At 40.9% G+C, this 24,002-nt stretch overlaps 1 protein-coding gene across 1 annotated transcript; it reads right to left on the bottom strand.

Moving 5' to 3' along the window:
• Nucleotides 1–23: 23 nt before the first annotated feature.
• On the bottom strand, nucleotides 24–23,838 carry GTF2B (general transcription factor IIB). The gene is made up of 7 exons (XM_038144749.1): nucleotides 23,688–23,838; nucleotides 21,150–21,256; nucleotides 11,651–11,784; nucleotides 5,498–5,644; nucleotides 5,232–5,361; nucleotides 4,371–4,652; nucleotides 24–2,803 (listed from the first exon to the last, which is right to left on the bottom strand). Exons 1-7 carry the CDS (start codon nucleotides 23,702–23,704, stop codon nucleotides 2,670–2,672), a joined length of 951 nt encoding a protein of 316 aa, XP_038000677.1. The 5' UTR covers nucleotides 23,705–23,838; the 3' UTR covers nucleotides 24–2,669.
• Nucleotides 23,839–24,002: the final 164 nt, after the last annotated feature.

Raw genomic sequence — 24,002 nt, forward strand, 5'->3', positions numbered from 1 at the left:
CCATAGGCTCCCATTATTTTTTTTTTTTTTAAGAACATTACAAACTGCCTCTGAGCAGTCTCTGGCTTGGAGCAGTCAGGACAGCTGGAGTCCGGTCTGCTTGGCTCAGCATTCTCCCTCCCAGGCTTCCCCTGAGGGCACGGGGGAGACGACTCAGCCCTGCTGCTGGCTACTGCTTCATTACAGTCTCTTTCCTACCCCCATTCCTTAGCAAGCTGTGTAACCAAACCACAGTCTGTACCTACCTCCCTACCCCTCCCTGAGCTTTTCTTTGGACAGTCTAGAGGATGAAGCTTTCTTTTGAGTGCATTTAGAACAGAGCTCTTTACTTTTAAGAGCCACATGAATTTTACGCAGCCATTTTGCCCACAGGCAGACACTTCATACCTGGCTAAACAGTCATTCCAGAAAAGGCTGGCTCCAGCGTTTCGAGGATCTAATCTGAGCTGCCATTGAATTAACGCTTGAAGATGTTCCTCACACACTTGTGTGTGGGGAATGCAACCCTTCATCGTCCTGCCTTCTCCCGGGCCGGCTGCGGAGCCGCCCCCTCAGGCCCAGCCCCGGCCGAGCCGAGCGCCCAGAGCCCGCCCCGGCCTGAGGGCGGCCGCTGCCCCCCCCGGGCCCGCCCCTGGGCCTGGCTGAGACAGGAGCTACCGCAGGGCTCCGAGCTGCCTGAAAACTAATTCAGAGCCAGGCCGTATTTTTTCCTGCTATGCTTCACATTAACTAGTATACTGCAGCCAGTAGTAAATGGCCTTCAGAACAGACCTGCCCCTTCAAGCAGATTCCTAGTTCTGCCTCTTGCTGCAAAGTTACTCCCACACCCTGGGAGACACAGGAACTGCTTATGGAACAGCAGGGTCACCGCATGATTGCACTTCCCTGCCTCCATCTGCTGCACTTCAGAGCTGTGCACAGATGTATTTAAATTCCTGTCCAGGCAATCTTTGCTGTATGCAACCACTTCAGCTGCAAACACTCACCCGTCAAGTGCCCGTGTATAATGCCTGAAAGGATTTAAGATTAGCATTATGGGCAATGTACATTTCAGTCACTTTCAACCTTCATGGAGCAGATTTCATCTACAGATCTATGCTGGAAAGCAGCACTCACAGTAAAAGCAATTTCCACCTTTGCATTCCCAAGCTGTAGCAATGCATTAATGGTCAGGCCCAGCCCATTCACAGCATCCCACTACGCACAGAGGATGCAGGCAGAATAGCTCAGACCAAGACCAGGAATGCCCAGGTAACAGAAGATGTTGCAACAAAGTCAAAGGCAATACATCAGACAATGAATACATGCCCTGGCAACGACTAAGTGTACTCCTAACCTCTACACCAGAATGTTTCATGGCTGTAACCAACAGCTTCTGTGGTGTAACAGGACTGTGCAACCTACAGAAAAAATGTTCAGTTTCCACATTTCCAGTACGTACCGGCAGAAGACAATTAAAGCTCAACTAGCAAACAAAGTGAGGGCTACTGGCAATTAGTGAGTGCTATTAGCACTGGACAGAGCCGTCCCTCTGGCTGGCTTAGACCAGATGTGCAGCAAGCCGACCCTCAGCTGTTATTTGTGTAGTTAAACTGCACTTGCACCTGTGATACAAAAATCTCAGGAACTACAAGACTCCCAGTTAAGCGCATGTGTTGCTTTGTACACAAAGGGACACTGTCAGGAGGCAACCAGTGTGCAAAGCTCTTAGTCTGGGCAGGGCTGAACTACTTCAGGCCTTCACTCAGCACCTGGCATATCAGTTCAAACAGCAAGTGCTCACTTAGAACATAACCACACGCCAGCCAGACTGCAGGGTGGGCTGGCAGGTCAGAAATTTAACAAACTTACACTATAAATACTTTTTACTTCTCTTTGTACAGTACTAAGCATCATGAAGTTACCAGGAATTCAACTAAAATGAGTCCTCATGCTTCTCAGTAGCTGCTTTGTCATTATATCAAATTCACGGCAGAAAAGCAGAGACAGTGAGAATCAGAGAGATGGTGCCAAGGATGGGATTAATCCTTTTGCAACCAGTTTGGAAATATTCTGCAGCAGTTGTGCAAAACTTGGAAGGCTTTTCAGCAACTGTTTACATTCTGGGTGCGAGCACCCACACTACAGCTCCCTACAACTACCAGAGCACTCTAGAGATCAGAAATTGTCCATAATGTGAGCATTTAAGCAGCCTTGTGAACAAGCCCACAAGTATGAAGCTCACTCCACCATTCCATGGACTGCATTCCAGTTCTCAGCATGTACTACAGTACGTGCATGTCACATTGCAGCCATACCACAAGATGGTGTTTTTGGAAAACAGTTTATTTGGGAATTACACAATATTTTAAATTCTCCAAAATACATCTTACTAGATCCCTACAAAAGAAATCTAAATAAGTACAACAGTATCAAATTAAATTTGTTGCAACAGATATTAAATATTTACTTCCACTAATATATACATACAAAATTCCACACAATCAGCTTGTTTACCCCTGGAATGTATGCTGCCTTCCAGCAGTTATGCTCCATCACCATATCCTCCAGTTCCACAACACGAAGACCCAATATTAACACTTTGTACATCCTTTATTATAGGCAAAAATAAAGAGTTTGTTTTTGTTGGGTTTTTTTGGGAGGTTAACAGAAATTAACCCTCTGCAATCTCACAGCTGTGGTAGTTTGTCTACTGGGGTATCAAACTTGAAGTCTGCTGGGAAAAGATCTGGAGCTCGAGGATAGATCAGCCTGTATGACTGTCTAATCGTAACATCAGCCACACCAGCAATATCACCAATTTCTACAACAAAAAGCAGAGAAGTCGTTAGTTTTTACTTTTGCCATTTGTATTCAAGAAACCAGCAAACATAACTTGCTTCACTTGCAACTCCCCCAAAAGCCCATTAGAAATGGTTTTAACTGTGGTGACTAATATTTTTGATACGTAAGTCTGTCTTATTATGTGCCACAGTTCAGCTTAACCTATAAATTGTGGAATAACAAACTTCAAACTGGAAGAGGGCTAAGAGTGTAAAAGTAATTAGAAACATCTACTACATATGACCACCAATATTTTAACAAATCATCATCAACTTCTCGATCTTCATTTTTATGCTTTGATTAAATATAAGCAAAAACAAGCAAAAAACTGAGTCACAGACAAAAACTGATGCCTTCAGTTCAGCATGGAATACATTTACCTTAAAATGCACCAAGAAAATAAGGCAGAGGCACACAGCACTGTCTAACAAGCTGAGGGAACACTTGCTTGAGATGCACAGAAACTTTATTCGTTAAATCAAGTCAGGAATTTAAACCTTGAACTGCATGAGAGCCTTCAGCACTGTCCAAAAACACTGGAGCAGTGTGGAGCTGTGGTGTCCATGGCAAGCAGCTGTATTTTAATTATCACTCTTACGAGATGCAATCCAGTAGCTCACAACCAGCAAGGATGAAGATACTGAACTTCCTGGGCTCCAGATCCCTCACAGGCCCAGGAAAGTGCCAACAGGATGGAAGCTCCAGGGACATAAGCAGTTACAAATGCAGAGCAAAACATCACAACCTGACAGGTAAAAGCTATTCTTTATCCAAAAGGAATGCTCCACTGAGAAATTGCAACATTTTCAACATTTCTAATCTGGACTGGACAACTCTGAGGAGGAGCACTTGAATCCATTTCTCGCATCAAGTTCTACCCCCTGCAGCCTTAGCAAACTTCTTTCCCCAGACATTGCTGCCCTGTAGCCTCCTTCCCCTGAGCCTCAGGGGCTGATCCATGCTGCTCTGTGGCTCAAGAGCCCTGAATTCCTTACTGGCTCCCCACAGCCTACCCTACCAGCAGGGAATCTGGGACCAGCCCCAGCTGGTCCACAGCAAACCTTGCCATCCCACACTTTCCACCTTTACCACAGGCTCACGGTAAGTCAAGGACCGTGTACTAATGCAGGCAATTCCCTGGCTGCAGGAATGATTCAATGTAATCCAAAGCCCAAGTGCTCCCTGCAACTGCCACCAAGTTCCTGTCTGGAATATTTTAGAGCAGTAAAATAGACACACAAAAATATTACCATAGGTGAACTTAAATTATCATGCTCATTTGAATGCACTGGTCCATTGCATTCAAGAATCCAACTCCTAATACCAGAAGAAAATGAACTCAGTTTACTACCCTGAGTGTAGCCATGTTCATTCTGGGGACTGGGAGATCCTGGTTTGGTCCCTGCTGTATGCAGTTAGAATGGAGCTTATCACTGTTAGCACAGACCTCATCCAAGTGTTACAGGAACACTGAAGTTTCTTTCAAAAAGAAAGACATGGCAAAAAAAAACAAACCAAAAAAGACTAAAAAAAAAGTCAAGTTTTACCTTTTTGTGTCCTTTTCTCTGAAGAAGCCTGTGATGCCATGTAAATAGCTGCAGCTGCTACAGAGATAGGGCTTCTCCCAGGAACCAAATCTAATTCCACAGCTTTACGGGCAATATGTGTTGCTGCCATTTGTACTTGTTTGGGAAGACCCAGATTAGAACAGAATCGTGACATGAAGTCTCCAGTTGTAATCAAATCAACACTGGTTTCCAGAGCTTTCAAAATAAGTTTAAAACACCGGCCTATTTCTTTCTTTGAAATCCTGGACACTGCACATATTTCTGAAAAAGAGAGTATAAATTAAATCTTAGGCTTCACAGCATTTGTTGCCCCCAAAATAATCAAACTTGATTATCAATATATTAAGACTCACAAAGAAGGCCAATGTCCTGAAGGCCACCATCACTAAATAAGCTCTGACCATTTGTGAAACTTCAGTCAGTGCGCATTTATCACAAGGCACTAATTAATAGAGCTCACTAAGTAAGGGAAATTTGGTACTGAATGCTAGAGAATCGCATCTGTGAGGGAAAAGTTGCACAGATTTACTACAGAACTGCTGGTTCAAATTCAGTTAAATCAGTTACAACAGTCTCCACCATCCTCTGATCAAAGCAATGCCTTTTAAGTTTCACCAACACTCAAAATAACTTTCAAATGCTAAAAATCTCCATGCCCTAGAGCCTACTCCACAAATATAACAAATCCCCACAGACCCTTCTACCCTGCCCTCAAAGGTGAGCTACAGCTGAGAACAACCTATTTGACAAAGTCCAGGAATAAGAAAACCAACTTCCTACAGTGACAGTAACTAACCTTTCCTTCATAGCAGAATTGAATCTGTATCACTGAAAACTTACCTTTAAATGTTCTTGGAACGCCCTCTTGCCTACAGGCTATGTAGAGACAAGCAGAAGCAATAGCATCATTACTTCTCCCCTTCAGGCTCTTTTGCTCATACACTTGCTTGAATAAATTATTTGTTCGATCCTTCAACGCAAGAAGATGAAATTTAATTAACTCTAGGCCATTTAATTAGCAGCAATATCAAAAATTCATGCGCTCATTATATTATGCTAACTAAGTCAATGCCAGAACAATTTAAGGAAGGGAGACATGAACTTACAACTATATTTCTAGGGAGGTTGATTCTGTCTGCCATGTTCGTAATTTCTTTAAAAGCATTCATCATCGCACGATCAGAGCTGCTCATAGTTCTGCGATTTTGGTACTTTGAATTCCCAAATTCATCAAAACTTGCTGCACCTGTGCCCTGAAAAGAAAAATTTGTATCATCAATAATACAAGCAACTAAGCAACTTCCTGCTCATTTCAAGAGCAAACATCTTCCAGCTTTACACATTTTAATTCAAGGCATCAGTTCCAACAGTTGTGCAAATAACCATCACTGAAAGTAACTCATTCAATGGAGCATTGTTCCACACAAGTTCTACACTTTGCACCAGTCTCAAATTGTGAATTGCTTCCCAGAGACCGCAGATTACACGGGGCTTTTTCTTCCCTTATGTAACAATAGTTACAGAGTCAAAAAGAGAAAGAATATATAGCCAATGGGTGCATCTTAATACTCCTGTCACAAGTGCTGAGGTCCAGGATGATATTCTATGCTACTCTGGTGTGTCCTTTAGGGTGCATCTGTGGCACACAGGTGAGTCAGAAAAACAATTTTATGGTCAGCTGGAGACCAGTTGTAACAATGATAACCATCATAGTGAAGGCATGGGCAAACACACAAACCAATGAGCCAGTCAAACCCAACCTGACACCTTGCCTGTTAGAGGCTGCAAGCCTTAATCAGGAAATGGAAATATCCATGTATTTTGACTTTATGGGAAAATCAGTGGCCTCTGGAAATAAAAGCTTGAGGTCTTCGGAGAATTAAGAGCCTCACACTTAACCTGGCAACTTCAAAACAAGTTTCCAAGGTACCATTTTGCTTGTACCTTACAACTTACAGAGCAAATTGCATACTTCTATTAAATATGCAAACATGCCCAACCAAAAGGATCTAAAATGTTTAAAGTTTTCAATCTGCCAGCAGTCCAAAACAAGTCTTAACCAAATAATGCCATGTTAGATTAGTGACAGCTGATAATGACATGTCCTGTAAGAGGAGAGCAATTTATAATCTGTAACTTATATTGTCTACATATGTGTTCGCTGTCACAGTATGCAAGGGACCCCAAGTTCCTTCAAGTGGAAACCACTTCTTCATAATCCCATCATGTGTAGAAACATGGATTTCCTGAAATCTGCAAGCATTTACTCCTTGCTGATACCTTCAAACAATTTACCTGGGATGGGGCATCCAGCTTTCACTACAGACAGACTTGGTCATTTAAAGAAGCCACCAGAGACGCCGACTACTGCAGTGTCATTTTGCCAAAACCAGTAAACATAAAGCAGGTCTTGATTTGTGGCTGACTGATAACCTAGCTAAGCACCTGCACACAGAGATCTCAAACTGAACACCCAGCAATGGATCGAGATGTGCAGGCTGTACAAAGTGAGGTAAAGGCACAGTGAACAAAGCATAGAACGTGCCCTGGCATCACCTTTTTTCTTCTCAGCTGCCCAGTTTCTTCATTCCTGGCCCATGTTCTAGGGAACTGCTCTTCTATTTTAACACAGGCTGTAACTCTGCCATCTCTGAGGTGCACTTCTGCATTTAATACATGTTTCTGACAGTAATGACACTCGCTCTTGACCATTCACTTACACTGTTCCCTTTCCCACGCCCAAGGCCTCAATGACACTCCACTTCCAGCAGCCCCAGTGGATCCCTCCCTGCTGAGACACCATCCATGGTGCTCACCTTGACTCACTGTGGCAACTGAGGACTTCGGCACAGAACCCTCCTCACAAGTCTTTTTAGCTCCTTCAACAGGTCTTTAACAGATTCCAGAACCATTCATGGCTTTTTCCTACTACTCCAAACATCCTTTGATGCAAAATAAGCACTCAGACATGATCCTGGCACCAACACAACAGAGGGCTGCTCCAAAGACAATCCTACTTCCTTGGCTGGATGAACACCTCCAACTATTCAAAGGTTCTCAATAAGATGAAAAGGTAAACAAAGAGCAAGACTAAAGTACAACAGACTTCAGGCCACAAAGAGCAATACTAGGCCTTCCATTCAAAAATTATGCCATACACACCACTTCCCTTGGCCCAAAGTATACAGGTCAAAAGGGTCCTTGCTGGCCATCAGTCATACCCCTGTTCCCTGCGGTGTGTTACATTTGTGCTTATCATGGCCTAGACCACTGCTACGCACACATGCTTACATGGAATTGCATGAGCTCAAACTCTTATACATGCCAGAAGAGTGAGCACAAACAAGAGTAAGCCCCCAGGTCCTTGTCTAGGCTTAGTATCAGAGACTAATCTCCCAGGAAATATTGCTCTGTCCTGGAGCCAGCAAGGATTCTCCTTCATCACAGGGATTTTCCTTGGTCCACTGGTTAAGGAGAACCAAAAAAAAAACAAAAACCAACCCAATGCTTTATTGATTTCAGCCCTTGACAACCATGTTAGGAGATCCTTTCCCTTCATGGAAAAAGACAGAAGCCACACAGTTTAAATGAAGTAGACTTTATGAATCATGTGGTTTACTATTGTGGCCTTTGAGTCAGGAGTTCTACCTGTTTGGCTTTCAAACAGAACAGAAACCTCATGGGTACAATCCTGGAAACACCCTTCAAGGTAACTAAAGTGAAAAAATGAAGTCAAGTAAACAGTGACAATCTCTGAAGGGGGCTCAGTGGAGGTCAGGTTTACAGTGCTGGCATTCAACAGCTTTGTACCCCAGTATTTCCCCACAGCAGCACAAAGTATGACCAGTATCAGCTACATCACTGATTAGTGGTTAACCACAGCACCAAGGCATGCCTCCTGATCCAGCAGTCTTCTTGCCCAGTACAGCCAGCTCAAATGGATCAGTCTGATGGATCCTTTCTCCTTTTTCAATCATCAGCCCCTGGTACCTTCTCACTGTTTATCAATATAGCACTTCCAGATTCAGGCCATGCAGTTTAACAAAAGCCAGCTTTCTTTCAGAGATATCTGATCAAAGGACAGGAATTCTATGGCAAGAGATTGCATTAGATCTTTGTTCAACCAAAATAAATTCTCTTGAAGTTGCAGTTACTACAAAAAAAGGAATCAATTAACTAGCAAAAGTGACAAAAGACATTTTCCACAAGATAGGAAACAAAACTTGCAGCTTGCTTTTAGATTCCTAGATGAGAGCTCCCTGTATCAAAGCAAAACTAAAAGATGCTTGTTTAGTTATTTTTCTTTAATTTTATGTTAGAATTTTAAAAATAACTGTAACATTCTGGCAATCAAGTCACAATTAACATGACACTTCACCATGCCTCCAATTGATCTGCATTGTAATCAGATCAACTACAGCACATAGTATCTAATTTCAGAGTTACAGCTCTGTGCCAGTATCCTGAAGACCTGCCTGTGGAATTCAAACCACTTCCAGCACTGCCAACTATGCTATTCACCCTCCTCTTCACAGGCAAATTAATCTTTGTTGCAATGCAGGCTGCTGCTGCTGCCTCAGACAGATGGGTTCCTTGCGCATAAAACCAATTAGGAATTAATCCCTTTGCACAGGCAGAGCAGCTAACACATACAGACCACAGATCCCTGCAGGAAGGGGCCCCAGAGCAGCACCTCCTGCCTTCCCAGAGGAAAGAGAGACAAACCACTCTGTGAAGCAGAACTGACCCTCTTCCTCTACAGTTACAAAGCAATACTGTTGTAACTGGTTGAGACTCCATTTCCATCTCCGTTCCCAGGAGCAAACAGATCTAACATGATGTGCCATGAGAATTATCAGCATCCTTCTCTTTTGGATTTCCCACAACACAGGTTGTGTTTTAGGGGTTTTCCTGGTGTGGGTGTTTTTTGCAAGGATGAAGAAGGTCAGCTGTAAAGATTTTCTTATCTGCAGTCCTACCGCAAGCAAAAAGAAATAGCCAATATGAAAGGTTAAAACCATCTCTGGCACACAAATATGGGGTCCACTCCAGGACCTTCTAAAACCTGCTGTTAACAGGGTAATAATCTTACCTTGTTCCATTCTCTAGTATTCATAAAGGTTGTTCTGCACTCTGTCAGATACTAACCTTCTTCAAGACTACACCAATTTCACCCTTGCTCAACCACTGTGTCCATCTAGTTCAATCCACATCCCAACCTACTGGCAGTAGGGACTTCAGATGACTGCTTGAGAAACGGACTGCTTCCTTGCTGCAAAATTCATGACCTTTCTGCACTGACAGGAGATGTCTTCAGCATCTTCTGATAAAAGCCATTCACTTCCTTCCAAACACTGAAAAAAACCAGCCCCTGATACAGAGCTCACATCAAGGAACGGACATCGCAGAGCTCCTGCTTACTAGCAAGACAAACACAGGAACTCCTGCGCAGAAAACATCCTGGTTTGTCAAAGGGACTCTCCATTTCCCATAGAAAATAATGCACCTCTTCTACAATTCCTCCCTGTGCAAATGAAGTATCCACAGTTAGACTGACTGCCCCCTCCACAATCCCAAACACAATCCTGGCAGCTCCAGCACTTTTTACTCAGTTCTCATAGGTTAAATCATGCCATACTAAAACTCTCATCTTGTCTTTATGGAATGGCACTCTTTGCTACAGCAAGTTTGCTCCTGCCTATTCTGGGATATTCTGGTTCACAGCAAAACTTTCATTAGTTGAATGTCCAGCTCTGAAAGCTTTTTGTTTTCATGGGCAAACAACTTTTCATGTAAGTTCCTATGTGTCTTTAATTCTCTCACTAAGGTTGCTATACCTCTTTATTCCAAATGAGGATTTGAACCTCCAGAGGGAAGAGGGTTAACAGCAAAAGTCACTGATCATATGGACACAAAACCTGTCTTTACCTGAAATGTCTTTTGTCTTTTCTAATGTGCAGGTTCTAAAGGAGCTCAGGTCATTCTACTGACTGAATCAAACTGAACTCCCAAAAACAAACCTTGTATTTACACAGCCCAGAGTGAGAAATAATGTGAACCTGGTGCAAACCATCCATTTCTCCATCTGTCTATAAAGGTACAGATCTTTATCACAGCTGACCAAATCAGCAACAGAAGTCCAAGCCCTCTTTCTGATCCTACATAGGTAGTATTAGAATTCCAGTGACTTCTACAACACGGCTTCATTCACAGTCAATTAGCAACGCCAATGTTTTAATGAAGCAGTGCAGATATTTGTTTGTCTGAATGTACTCCAAAAGCCACCTATAATCCTCAAATGTGATAGGCAGCAATGCTTGGAATTGTCAAAAACATAATAATCTACTTGGACATTTCCTCTAAGATTTCTTTTTCACTAATGGTGAAAATTAGCTGCCCATCAGTATTCATTTGTTGACTTCCTTGCTTTTAAGAATTCTTGGATGAAAAGTATGCTGCACACTGCCCTATACATACATATTTAGGCACTTCATCCTAGCAACATCACTGGGACAAAAACTTCTGAGAAAACACATAAAGCAGCAAAATGTTCTTAATCAGCAACTGCGCCCCTTTTCATGAAACATTCAGGAAATCCACAAAAAATTAATTTGGATCTTGCAGTAAAATATGAAGAAGAAAGTACAACAATTAAAACTTACCTGGGTCACTGCTTCATTAAAGGAAATGCATTTGTGTGACTAGGCCTGCTCTCAGGAGAAACAGCAGGATATGATTGCACCACAAAATTTCAACCTAAGTGTAGACTGAATACTTTCCTTTGAGGCACTCACACCATGACAAAATTCTACATTTAGTGCTTGAACATTAATTGAAAGAACATGTACAATGTGGTCTCCAGGTCTCCAATATGAATCTGATACAGATTTTACTACTAAAAAAAGGCATCACTAGCTATTAAGATCTCAACATTAATTTCAGAACTACCTCAAACACACATGCTAAGTCAAAGTATACTTCTTTTAAAATTGCAACATCAGCTTTCCTATTTATAGCAATATATCTAAGGGTAGCAAGTAACTCCAGAGCACTGCAAATTTTCTGGGTTTTTTTGCAAAGGTTGGCCCTTTCTTTCTATCCCCAGGAAAGGGCCACATTTTATACACTGTTGAAACATGCAACTTCAATTCAGGCGAAAATCTCTTCAAAAATACATATGTTGTATAGTTTCTCTATGGATGCACCATCTGGTACTTGAAATAAAAACACTCAGTAAAATTTAGTATTTCCAGCATTACCTTGCCAATCATTGTACTCAAGTCGCCATCACTGAGCAAAGGATTCTGGGTATCCCCGACTCGAGATGGGTCTTTGGTTGCTTTGTCATTGCTGAACGTTCTCCACTCCGAGCCCACGTCTATGACCCGGTCACCTGAGAACACAAGGCAACACAAAGTCTGCATTGACACAGTGCTTCAAAGTACTGCATGAAACATTAAGGCAGGCATCTGAGCTCTGCACTCTAAGGAGGCAGTCTGCTGGCGTTCCCAAACACAACAGCAACTGGCGGGACAACAAACTGGAACGTTCAGGATCTACAATGGAAAAAGAAGTGCAACTAGAGCTGCACAGAAGACATAAATAACTAAAGAAACGCATCCAGAAACCAGGAACTGTCACCTTTATGGATTATCCATTAAGAACATCATGGCATTTCCAATACACAAAAGGAATCAAGATCTCAATTTCAAGCTGAAGTCAGGACTGCCTGTGGATTGTTCTCAAGGAGTCAGCTGTTGTAACTTAACAAGTTCTATCACACTTGCCACGTGTTAATAGTGCACACATGAATCACCTATCATGCACAATCCCACCAAGCTATTGTAAATTACTTCTTTTGAACCATTTCCAGGTCCTTTGTACTCTCAATTTTGCACCTTCTAACCCACCATTGATGACATTTTGCAGCTCAATTTTAGTTCTTGAAGACAGTTGTGACCCTGCCCAATTTCATGATGCTTGAAGGTTTTACATAAAATATATATACTCAACTACTTTTTCTTAAACACAATCTGTTACAACTGGAAGACTTTCAGTACAGATTCAGAATAAACAGGAAAAGCACCACATCTTCTGAATGAAACAACTTTCCTTGCAGTCCTCTCAATTCCACATTCAACTAAATCTTTCCTTCAGCAACTTACCAGTTTGAGAAATAATGCTCACCAACATTCTAATGCAGGCAAAAGCCCTACAGGAAAATACAAACCCCAGCCCCAAACCCAGCACAGGTCTTTGTATTCAAAGATCTGATAAAAGCTGCATCGCAAAGGTGTTGCCTCCAGAGCAATAGTACAGAATTTTTAAGAACACATGTACAAAAGAACACAAAAGGAACACTTTTCTTAGTGTTCTGCAAGTAAAGCAGAATACAGCTCAGAAGAAGCTTCAGAATAATTGGTACCCTTAGCTAAACCTGAGGAAAAATTCACCACCTTTATTAATGTTTAAGTTTGTTGTGAGAGAAATGTCTGCAAAAAAAGTAGCGTTGACTGTACAGTTTACAGTATGAAAGTCTTAGAATGAAATCACAGAGGCTGATTTAACCTGGTGAAAACAGACTGAAAAAAGCACTCTGAAAACAGTACAAAATCTGAAGCTGAAGAAAACACAGAGGGTGTGGACAGAGTGATACAACTGCAGAATTCCCTGGGGGATACAAGGGGACTCTATTCCGACAGAATAACTCAATTTTTAACATAAAATTATGCAAGGAGGATGCTTGAAATTGAAAGCTGTGAATGAACCAGAAGAAATTGCTACAACAAAAAAAGAACCTTTAGGTTAAAGGTGTTCTCATCAATATCTGTCAGACCTGTTCATAATTATGGCTCCACCTTTATTTACTGCTCTAATAAAAACCAAGAGGGAGAAGAAAAAAAACAACCATGAAAAGCTACAGGGTTACAGATAGAATGAATCTGTGCTGCCTTTTACTCTTTCTGCTACAAAGGTCAACCCCCACACCCTTGGCAAGCTTGAATTTGCAGACAGTGTGCTCCTCTGACTCCCGGACTCTCTGTAAATATTTGATTCAGTAATGCTCCTTCTATGGCCTAGCAGTAACTTTACTTTTAGACAAACCCCCAATACTGTTTACAGCATCTAAAAAAAGCAAAATGTACTTAAAATTCTGGCATGGTATAAATAGAACACTGAGTACAGAGCAATGATGTAATATTTTTCCACACAAGTGGGAATGACCTAAATGACTCACTCAGGGATCTGCCTCTTGTGAGTTATGAACCATTCCTGCTCTAACAAAAAAGTTCTACATCACTGCCTGCTTTGATAAACACATCACAAACGGAAGACTGAGACTACTATGTCAGAGTAAGAAAAGATTAAGTAGAACAAAGATTAAGTAAAACAAATATAAAGCATTTGTGTAATTAAGATGCAGTATGCAAATATCTTGGTAACGCCAAGAAATCTACTACTACAGAAAAGAAGTTTTTCTGTATACTGTCAGTGTCACAGAAAATATATATAAATCCTAGGCAGCACATTTCATCTTTCAAAAGGCTTCTATGAAAGTGTGACACAAGCTAGAAGTACTAATGAAAATGGAATAAACAAGCCCACAGGTTTCCATAGATGGAAGACTTATTCAGCTACAAGCATGATTAGCTGGATTAGCCCATTCAACAAAAAACTAAAACAAGAAACAAAATGCAGCATTTATTATCTTTAGTTCTTCAATACATAAAAAACACTTTGGAACTGTGATATTAATCCAGATGCAATTAAGTCCCACCCTAAGTGGTCAAAGCAAAACTTTAAAATACTAAACTTAGTCTTACAAAAAGCAGTATAAGAAAGCCTTGAAAATTAGTCCTGAGTTAAGATTTCAAGTTCTAAACTGAATTTGCTAAGTCATACCCTACTGACTGGCTTTCCCAAACAAGCTGGAATATGGATTCAACAGTCCAACATGAGAGTAAAAAAGCTCCCAAAAACTATACAGCTGTCTCTGCTTTCTCACATTCTTATATTGGCTTCAGCAACCCTCTGAAACTGCAATAAGGATGGGAGTGGCCACCTATTCCTTGGCTACTTCCTTTTGATGCAGTCCTTTTGCACAAAAGGGCTTCACTACGTACAGTCACATTAGATACTCCTTTATTTGATTTTCCTCTAACAGATGAGTTCACCTCCTCAGCTTCCTCCTCTGAAATACATATAAAAACAACAGTTTCCAGGACCAAATCCTTGTGAAATGCATCTCCAGGCTGAAATCCCAAAGCATCTTTCTGAACAGATTCATTTTTCTCCCTTGCTCCATTTCTTTTCATAAACTACTCTTCCAGTATTCAGTGTCTCTTTAAAATACCGTCTGACAGACTAACACACAGGCTCCAGTGCAAACACACACTGCCAACTTCCCTGGTTGGTAACCTAATTCAGGTTACTCATCATCTGAAAAGCTCATTTACTAAAAGGCAGAAGTGCTACTCAGAATGGAAAACCTCAGGCCAAGGTTACTTTTCTTCACAACTGACACATGCAAAGAACGTGCTACAGAAATGCAAAACCAAACTCACGTCAGACTCAAAAATTAAAATAGACTTTTGAGCAGTTTTTAAAACTTAGTTTGAAATATCTACACATCAAACTTGCTGTAACTCATAAAACATATTTATTTTCTTCTCCTTCTGGATTTTACATTATCTGTTACAAGAAGACAAGATAGCTTAAAACTGAAGATGTCTAACCAAAACAAGAAATATGATGACATTCATGAGCAATGTAATCTCCCATATCCAGTCTTGAAACACTGCTGAGAAGGCATGTTCTTAAGTTCTTTCCAGAGGAGCTCTAATGTTAGCTGCACATTGCATTAAGTTCTGCATATTGTTAACTAATATTTTAATTTTAACATAAATACAGTACTAAAAGTTGATTTGCACTCTGAAGACCCAAAATACCTACTGTTAGTAGAGAATGCTTCATTCTCACAGTTAGTTAGGGAACATGCTGCCATCTAGTGAGCACATATATTATACTTTTAATTAAAAGTATTTTACAATGCCTAATTTAAATATAAATATGTGTGTGTATATATATATATACATACAGGATTACCCTTAAGTTTCAGTCAGCTCCTTATTAAACAGAGTAATGAGGTGCTGTGACAAACTACAGTGAAAAAACTAAGGAGCAGGCTACAAGCTGGGGAGAATGAAGAAGACATGAAACTGCACAGAGCCAGGCTGAACAGTCAGATCAAGCTTCAGCTCTCAAGACTCTCCTAACTCCTAAATCACTTTTGCAACCTTCTTCTGGACTTGCTCCAGCAAGTCTCTCTCCTCCTGGTACAGAGAAGCCCGGAGCTAGACACAGCACTCCAGGTGTATCTACTCCACATTCTATTTATTAGCTTACATACTGCCCCATATGGTAGCACACGAGCTTTTTTGTCATTTTTCAGCCTTAGAACTTCTATTAAGGACCACATGTATTAAATGTTACCACAGAATAAACTCATGGAGAGGGGAAAAAAATAAATGAACACATAATTTTACAGTCACCGCTTTTTCTACAAAATTTCCAGCCCTTAGTAAGACATGAGTATTCTTTGTAAAAGTTACCTTGTTTTCAATTAATTGTCACCACCACAAATTTATCATCACAACCAGCAACACCAGTCTATTCACAAGACAGTTAAAATAACTAAAGCAGGTTTTCAGATGGCTAAACAAAACATAACACCCCCACAAGCAAACAAACAAAAAAACCACAGATGATTTTAACTAGTTGCCAGACATCAACAGCATCGCACCACTACCAAAAGGCAAGTATGGATTGAAACAGACAGTACAGCACCGCAGGCAAACGACTGCTACAAGAACAAAAGCTTACCAGCTCCTGCATATCAAAATCATGACAAATCTAAAAGGACTTACAGGCTTCCTAAGCCATCAGCTTGCATAACAATTTTGGAAGAAGCAAATGAGAGTGGACAAATGAGATCAGGTGGACAAGTCTGGTCAACTGAAGTTACACCTCCCCAGGACTTGAGGCCTTTAAAAGATCAACAGCTCAAATACTTGTGAAGGATGCTGCAAACTACAGAATCTCAATTAAAAATGTTAAAACCTGAACATACAGGCAAATATTAAAAGATTTTTCCCCTATGGATGTAACTGCCCTCTACTGGATGCAAGTCAGAAGTACTTAAGCACCTTCTCCACTTACTGGATACTACAAACAGCTGTAAAGAAATAAAGGGTTTCTTTGGCTTTCAGAAAAAACAAGCAGCTATACAGAAGCAAGCAATCTTATCCCTAATGACAGATATCATGAGTAATGAACTGGCCAGTTGAGATGCAAATGTGAAATCTCTTCCTACTTGTTTATTATACTGCCAAGAAAAAAAAAACAAAACAAAAAAAAAAAAAAAAACAAAAAAAAAAACCAAAAAAAAAAACAAAAAAAAAACCTGCAGTATAGTCAAATCTTGCCTGTTCTTCATGGACCAATTTGAATTTACAATGCACCATTTTAATCTCAAACTCGTCAGAAGTATCAGCCAAACAAATCCTCAGATTTTTGTAACAGCCTTAGTACTGACAACAGGCTATTGAATATTTTTCCCTGAAATTCTTCAACTGAACACCCAGGTTGACACAGAACACAGCAGAAATGTCTGAATATTGGTCATAATCTGATTCAAAGCTTTAACAAGTTGATATGAGTCCAAGGATCCTCATCAGCTGGAGACAGACTTCTGCTTTTTTACCAAAGAAGGCTCCCCAAAACAGATCCACACAAGAGCACTGTTCCTCGTAGCCACACCTGCCTAGTGAAGCAGACTGAGCTAACCAGTTGGAGAAAACCACTTACTACACACCGAAAATAAATTCCTCACTGCTTAATTCCTGCACACTAAGACAACATTTAATGAAACTATCTATATGGAACTTTAAGGAATGGCTTCAAAAGGTATTCCTAACCTGAGGTATTCCTCATACCTGAGATACTACATAGCAGTACATGCCACTAGACCTGTTCTTATCCTCCTCTGAAATTCACATCACCACCGTGCTACATCAAGAAAATTCAGTGTTTTGTCTTCCACTTTCACTCTGCTTTCTTCAGCCTCTTCTGGCATACGAGCTGATTCCCAGCCTTTTCCACTGCCTATAAGGTAGTAAGCAAAATATCTGCCTGTCAAGAGGGAGGATTTACTAGCCTTCTGTTCTTGAACAACATCCTTTTCCCCCCACCAACCGTGTCTGGAGAATGAGATATGGTGAATGTTTTAAATGAACACAGAACTAAGCCCTAAGAACTCTGTCCATGAATTCCCCCACCAGCCCCTGAACCCTTACTGTAGCACATAGCTTAGAATGACTGGAGAAAGGTAGGGATAATAAAACACTGTTCTTGTCACAGCAAATAAACCGGGACAGAGTTGTTAAGTCTCAAATGCATGTCAATCCAGACTAATATCAAAATTTCACGGACGATTATAATTTAGGTCTCCAAGTGCCTTTCAAGTAAAAAGCAATTAGCAGAAGGAAAAGTTAACAAGTTGGAAATAATTACCATGAAGACAGAACACAAACTAATCCACAAAAAGTAATAATGAAAAGGCAGATGAGAGGTTTTAGGAGAATGAAGCAGTATTTTGAAACAATAATACTCTCAACACCAGCTTCAGTCATAATGACATTACAAGATTAAATTATTTTAATATTGCACAGCAAAACACCAGTTTATTCAGAACACATGGAAAATGGTGTGAAAAAAAACCCCCAGCATACTAGATTTAACTTAAATTTCAATCTTATTGAGACTAAGAATAAAACCTCAAAGTAGAAAACAACTCTGATAAAAAACTTTTCTCAAAAATCCCTTTAAAAAGCAGTACTTGCAACATACAGGTCTGCCTAAAATATGGAATCCACCTGATAAAGAGATCAGCTCCTCTGTGTCCTGGCCTCCTGCTCTTCCAAAATTTTCTATTGCTTTACCCTTTCAACTGATAAATGCAAGATAATAATACAGATTTAATCTCTTATTCCCAGAAAATTGATTACAAACCTGAAAACTATCTGTGCACCACCAGCTCTTTTATCCTACAGTTCTACATATAATAGCCTTACACTCTTTCCATAAATAAGCAATTTCAGTACTTTACCATAGCAAGCAAGAAGAACATCAAATGCAAATACTCTTAGTTAAGTCAAAGACTATTAGCCCTGTCTTCAGCTAAACTGCACACGCACACAAAAAAAAAAACCAAAAACAAACAAGCAGTGAACTCACAACTCACACCAGCAGGTACTTTATAGCAGTAAAGTAAGAGCACAAATTCCATAAATTTACACCAGCAGCACTCTGCAGACACTAAAAACTAGTATTTTTTAAATAAACCTGTAGCACTTCTTTGGCCACACAGTATATTGATTTTTGCATGAGGAGAGTTAACTGTTCTAAATGATCCCACTCACTGAAAGATCCCAGTAACTTTTAGTCCATCCCAAAATATATTTTCAGTGGGCTCTGTTCAGGTGTGATCACGATGCATGCAAGCCCTGAAACAAAACTTCCCTACGTAAAAATAGAAAATGAAATCATTACTCTCTTAAGGGGAACTTGTCTCATGGAATCTGCTACAAGTACAGGAAAGTTGCAACTGGAACACATGAAAGCTAAATTTTATCTTCACTCCTTCAAAACATCCCTACTTCACAATCATCTCCAGAAAACAGGCATCAAGGATTGGATCTGGTTTACACCTTCTCTAAATTTCTTATCAGACCAGGTGAGAAAATATTTAGTGCTCTCACTTCTCTTTGGTCACTTCTCTTCAATTACTTATCGTCACCCTAGTTAATTGGTTTTCCAAATTACCTGCTGGATACCCTAGCTAAGGAATTGGACACATAGAGGCAAGCTAAGTAGGTGAAGGAATGCAACACAGAATGACAACAATCAGCACAATGCTGTTAAAGTTTTGATGAGAAATCCACAGAATGCTCACCTAAAAAGCATTTTTTATCTTACCAGTAATGTTGGTGGGAAACTGCACTAAAACAATTACAAACACATTAAAAAACTCAATTCAGAAATAGTTTCTCTTAATATTCTAATGATCCTGCTCATTGAAACTGCTAACATTTTGAACTAAAGAATTCACCACTGCTATTACTTCAGAAAAAACAGAGGATAAACTCTTTGGGCAAGAATTCCTTGTGACTAGGTAACAGAAGGTACATGAAGTGAGACTTCTGACAAATTCCAAGTTACAAAAAATTACATTTATGAAGAAAAAGCTTTTCCTCTTCTCCCAATACCAGAACTATCTTAGAAGTTATGAACTGATCAAGACGGGCTTTCCTAAACTTTTGCTCAACCTCTGTGACAGCCACACAAAGAGCTGAACATGCACCAAAGTATTTTTAAGCAGTAACTTAGAAGCTTACTATCACATTTGAGTAGGAAATACTGCTGTGGATATTTGAATTTTTAACCAGCAAATTTATTCTGATTAAATGACCTGTATCAGAATTTATGCAATTGAAACTACCCTTTCTTTTCAACAAAGCAGTTATAATCCTTCCTTTAGAGTTTTTAAACAGTTACATAATTTTAAAGGAAACTGGTACTCAAGTTTAAATGTTTTAAGATTTACTTTAACATTTTATGTAGAAATTTGCTTTTGCATAAAAAGACATATTTTAGTTGCTTGGCTAAATTAGTACTACCTTCACCAAAATTCCTTAACTTTCAGCTTTTTATGAATATTTTTTAATTCAGCAAGGCAAAACTAAACCATCACAGTCTAGGAAAAAGGGATAGAAACAATTTGAAATATTTAGCACCACTGAATGAATCACAAAACATGCACCCTCAAGGAGGATTTTTTCACATAATGGCCTAAAACAAATTAACAGAAATCAATGAAGTTTAAAGGATTATCATGATACAAGCATGGAAAGTTTCCCTTTATAAAAGGAATAAAAACAGTAAGGTGCATGTAAGATGTTTATCCTAGAAAACATACATAAAAATGTATATGCAGCAGGTTTTATGGCAACTTCCTCTTTCTCATTCAAACAAAAGACAACGCCTAACAGGCCTCTCATTTTAAATATTCCATTATACTTAGAACTACAGTTTGGTCTATCGAAGTTGCTGCTACACAAACCAAGTAAAAGCTCCACAAAATTCCAGTGGGAAAATTAAGGATAGGCTTAAAAGCCTTGGGAGAAGTGATTAACAAACACACATGCTAGCAACCATACAAAGATAAATGTTAAAGCACAGAAGATAACCTCTAGCTACTGGAAAACTGAGGCTGGTTGGGGTTTGGTTTTCTGTTGTGTTGGGTTTTTTTCTTACAAGCAAGTTATTTCACAGAGAGCTTTTATAACATCTCTTGTACTTTCCTGAATGAAAGAAGAGTCATGAATAAAAACAGAATATGGGACTGGACAGCACAATGCTCTAATTCATATTACAGCACATTTTAATTTTTCAGTCTTTAAAGAGAGTTTGATTATTTTCGTAGTGCAAGAAGTTACCAGAATTCAGGCTATTCAGAGCAGTAAGCTTTTAGCAAACAGACAATCACAAAAAAAACCTAAGCCCCACACAAAAAAACCAAAACAAACAAACACACACCCCATCAAATCTGCCACCCACACTTAGACACCAAGAGGGCACAAACCTACACACACCATTTAGGTTACACGATAACTTATAAAAATATGAATAACTACTTACCTACTACTAGCCCACACTCAGAACAAATCATATCACCAGCTCTGTAATCCTCCACTAAAATGGAATCTGGATGATTTGGGCAAGTCACCCTTGGAAGTACATCCAAACTAAGAAACAAATGAGAAGTATTCATTACTATTAAACAAGCAGGCTGCATAGCAAAAGCAAAATATTTCCTTGATGATAAGAACACTTCATTAATACAGCACTTAATGATTTAAATTATATAGAATATTAACTTGATTACCTGAGCTGCACTTTTTATATGAATGCTGTAACTACATTTGACAATCAAGACATCAGATCACCTAAATTCCAATTTTCTTGTAATGCATCTTGTACCAAAATCACTTCAAATCAAAACATTAAAAATCTACATAACATACTTGATTAAATGCAGTGTAACTCAAACTAATGAAGTTTCCCAAGAACTTAGTGGCGATTTCTTCATCAGCATTTTCACTCCATACTCAGAACAGTGTTATTTACCAGGTCCTTAATTCAGGAAGTAGTGCACATACAAACATTTATGTTTGGAAAATTCCCAATTCAAACACTAGTTTATTTTAAAGTATTTGAAGAACAAATTCCATTTTAAATTAAGCAATTAATAGTGAAATCTTAACAGAAAATAGTCAGCTCCTAAGGCAATTACATGACAAGAAGTTCTGAAAACAGAGATCTCTTTCACACCCATGGATCTTCAAGAATTACAACTGTCCAAAAACATTAGCATTAATTAATACAACAACTTTTAGTTACTGATTAAAGTAACAACCAATTGCTTCTAACCAAATGTTTTAAAAGTAAATACTTCATATTAACAACTGTCACATAATTCTACTAAAACAAATTATTTCAAAATTGGAGTAAAAAGTGTTTACAATTGGGATCCATGTATTCACAAAGCCATTTTGCTCAAGCTTAATCTTAAAAGCACAAGAGTACAGAAGTCGATCTCAAAAAATTTATCACGACTACTAACTTCCATCCGATTAAACCAAAAAACAATTTGTAATCCATTCAACTGTAAAAAATTTTCCAATAGAATTACTCTGAGCTACCTCATTTCCCACTATTATTTCTGCCATTAATTCAGCCTAACCTATACTTCCCATCTTAATTTTCATTTCTTAGATATTTCCAGTGAGTCTAGAATACAAAAAAACCCAAACATTTTAATCTGCTGACTGTTCACAAAAATGTCTGCAACCTGAAACTAAAACAGAAAATCAACATAACTATTAATATTAAAACCTCCAGAAACCACGTCAACACAAGATCTTCAGATGTAAATTATGTTCAAAACAGGACATGAAAGCTCTTTAGGCTACTTTCCTTCTATTCCCAGCCACAAGTTTCATATGCCAACACTGTTGACAAAGCACTCACAATCATCTGACATTTGGCATTACATAAAAGTCAGCGACACACCAAGCAAAAGGGAAAAAAAAATCCAGATGCCTCAAAGAATACCAATCATGTTTTGTTTGACTTTACCTTCATAAAACATCGCAAAAACGTGTCTTCCCATCCCAATTTAACTCGGTTTATCTACCTACACATTTTTGCTGTACTCCTTGCAATGGGTTCAATTTACTAAGCCACCTATGCCCATGAAAAATGCATGGCACGTGTGTCAAGGCCCGTCTCAGCAAATGACTCCCGAGTCGCAGCAAGACTATACGGAAGCACTTCCTAGATCCTGGAACACGTTTAGCAGGAGTTACAGAGTCACTCCAGTCTGCTCCGTGGGCTTTCAGACTAGAAAGAAAAATTCGGCATATCTCCAGGAGGAAAGAATTCAGAACCCGAAAGCCGTCTGGTCGCTGACTAGTGCCGGTACGGATTTAGGGTGGGAGCCTGAAAGCAGTTTCAGGCCCCGATAAGGTGGAGCCAGGCCAGCGAGCAGCACCTCGGCTCAAGGCAGTGCTGAGCAGGAGGGACACGGGGGCCGCACCTGGCGGTGCCCGGCCGCGGGACACGGCGGGACGAGCTCGGTACCAGCTCCGGCCCGCAGGGCACGGCCCGGCCAGGCCACAGCCGCGCTCGGGGGACAGAGCAGGCCGAGTCGCGGTTCGCACCGAGCTGCGGCTGACGAGGAGCTCCGCACACAAGACATCAGTCCCCAAAAACCTCGGCGTCTCCTCGGAGCGCTGCCCAGCAATAGCGACACGAAGAAGCAGGGGCGGCGAACTCAGCCCCTTAGAGGCCGCTCAGCCGGGGCCCTCCCGGCCCGGCCCAGCCCGGCTCGGCCCGCACGAACAGGCGTGGGCGCCCTGAATCCCGAATGCCGGCCGCCCTCAGGAACGGCCCCGACAAACAGGCCACCGGAGAGGGGCCGGTGCGCCGTGCACCGCGAGAGCCGCACTAAAACGGCAGCACCGGGGCCAGGCAAGGGCGGCGAGGGCCGCCGGTCAGCCCCCAAGCGGTATCGGGGGCGACGCAGCCATCTTCTGTCTGTGCCGAGGACGGGAGCGATGTCGGAGCCGCTCCCGCTCCTCCCTCGGGCCCCCCGCGCCCAGCCCGCCCCCGTACCGGCTGGTGGACGCCATGTCGGCGGAGCCGCAGCGGAGCCGGATCGCGCGCGGCCCAGCGGCCCTGGAATTAAAGCCCGAGAGCGGCGGGCGGGGCCGCCGAGCGCTCCTACGGGTGCCGCGAAGGGGCGGGCGCAGGCGCGGGGCCGCCCCGGGCCCGGGCCCGCGGGGAGCTTCCTTCAGCCCAAGGAGCCGCCCACAGGCCCCTGCACAAAGCCCACCGTGCGGGCCGTGGCTCCGGGTCCGCTGCTCTAGTGCACGCTCCGGCAGGTTCGGGAATTCCCACAGAAGACAAGCGTGAGCAAAACTGCCCCAA

The sequence above is a fragment of the Motacilla alba genome, chromosome 8 (genome assembly GCF_015832195.1).
Source record: "Motacilla alba alba isolate MOTALB_02 chromosome 8, Motacilla_alba_V1.0_pri, whole genome shotgun sequence".
NCBI lineage: Eukaryota > Metazoa > Chordata > Aves > Passeriformes > Motacillidae > Motacilla > Motacilla alba.

Excerpts from the sequence above, each read along its gene's own strand:
- GTF2B (XM_038144749.1), bottom strand. Across the intron at positions 5,362-5,497 it reads ACCTCCCTAGAAATATAGTT|GATCGAACAAATAATTTATT; the intron begins GTAAGTTCATGT and ends CTTGCGTTGAAG. Across the intron at positions 2,804-4,370 it reads AGAGAAAAGGACACAAAAAG|AAATTGGTGATATTGCTGGT; the intron begins GTAAAACTTGAC and ends TTTTTGTTGTAG.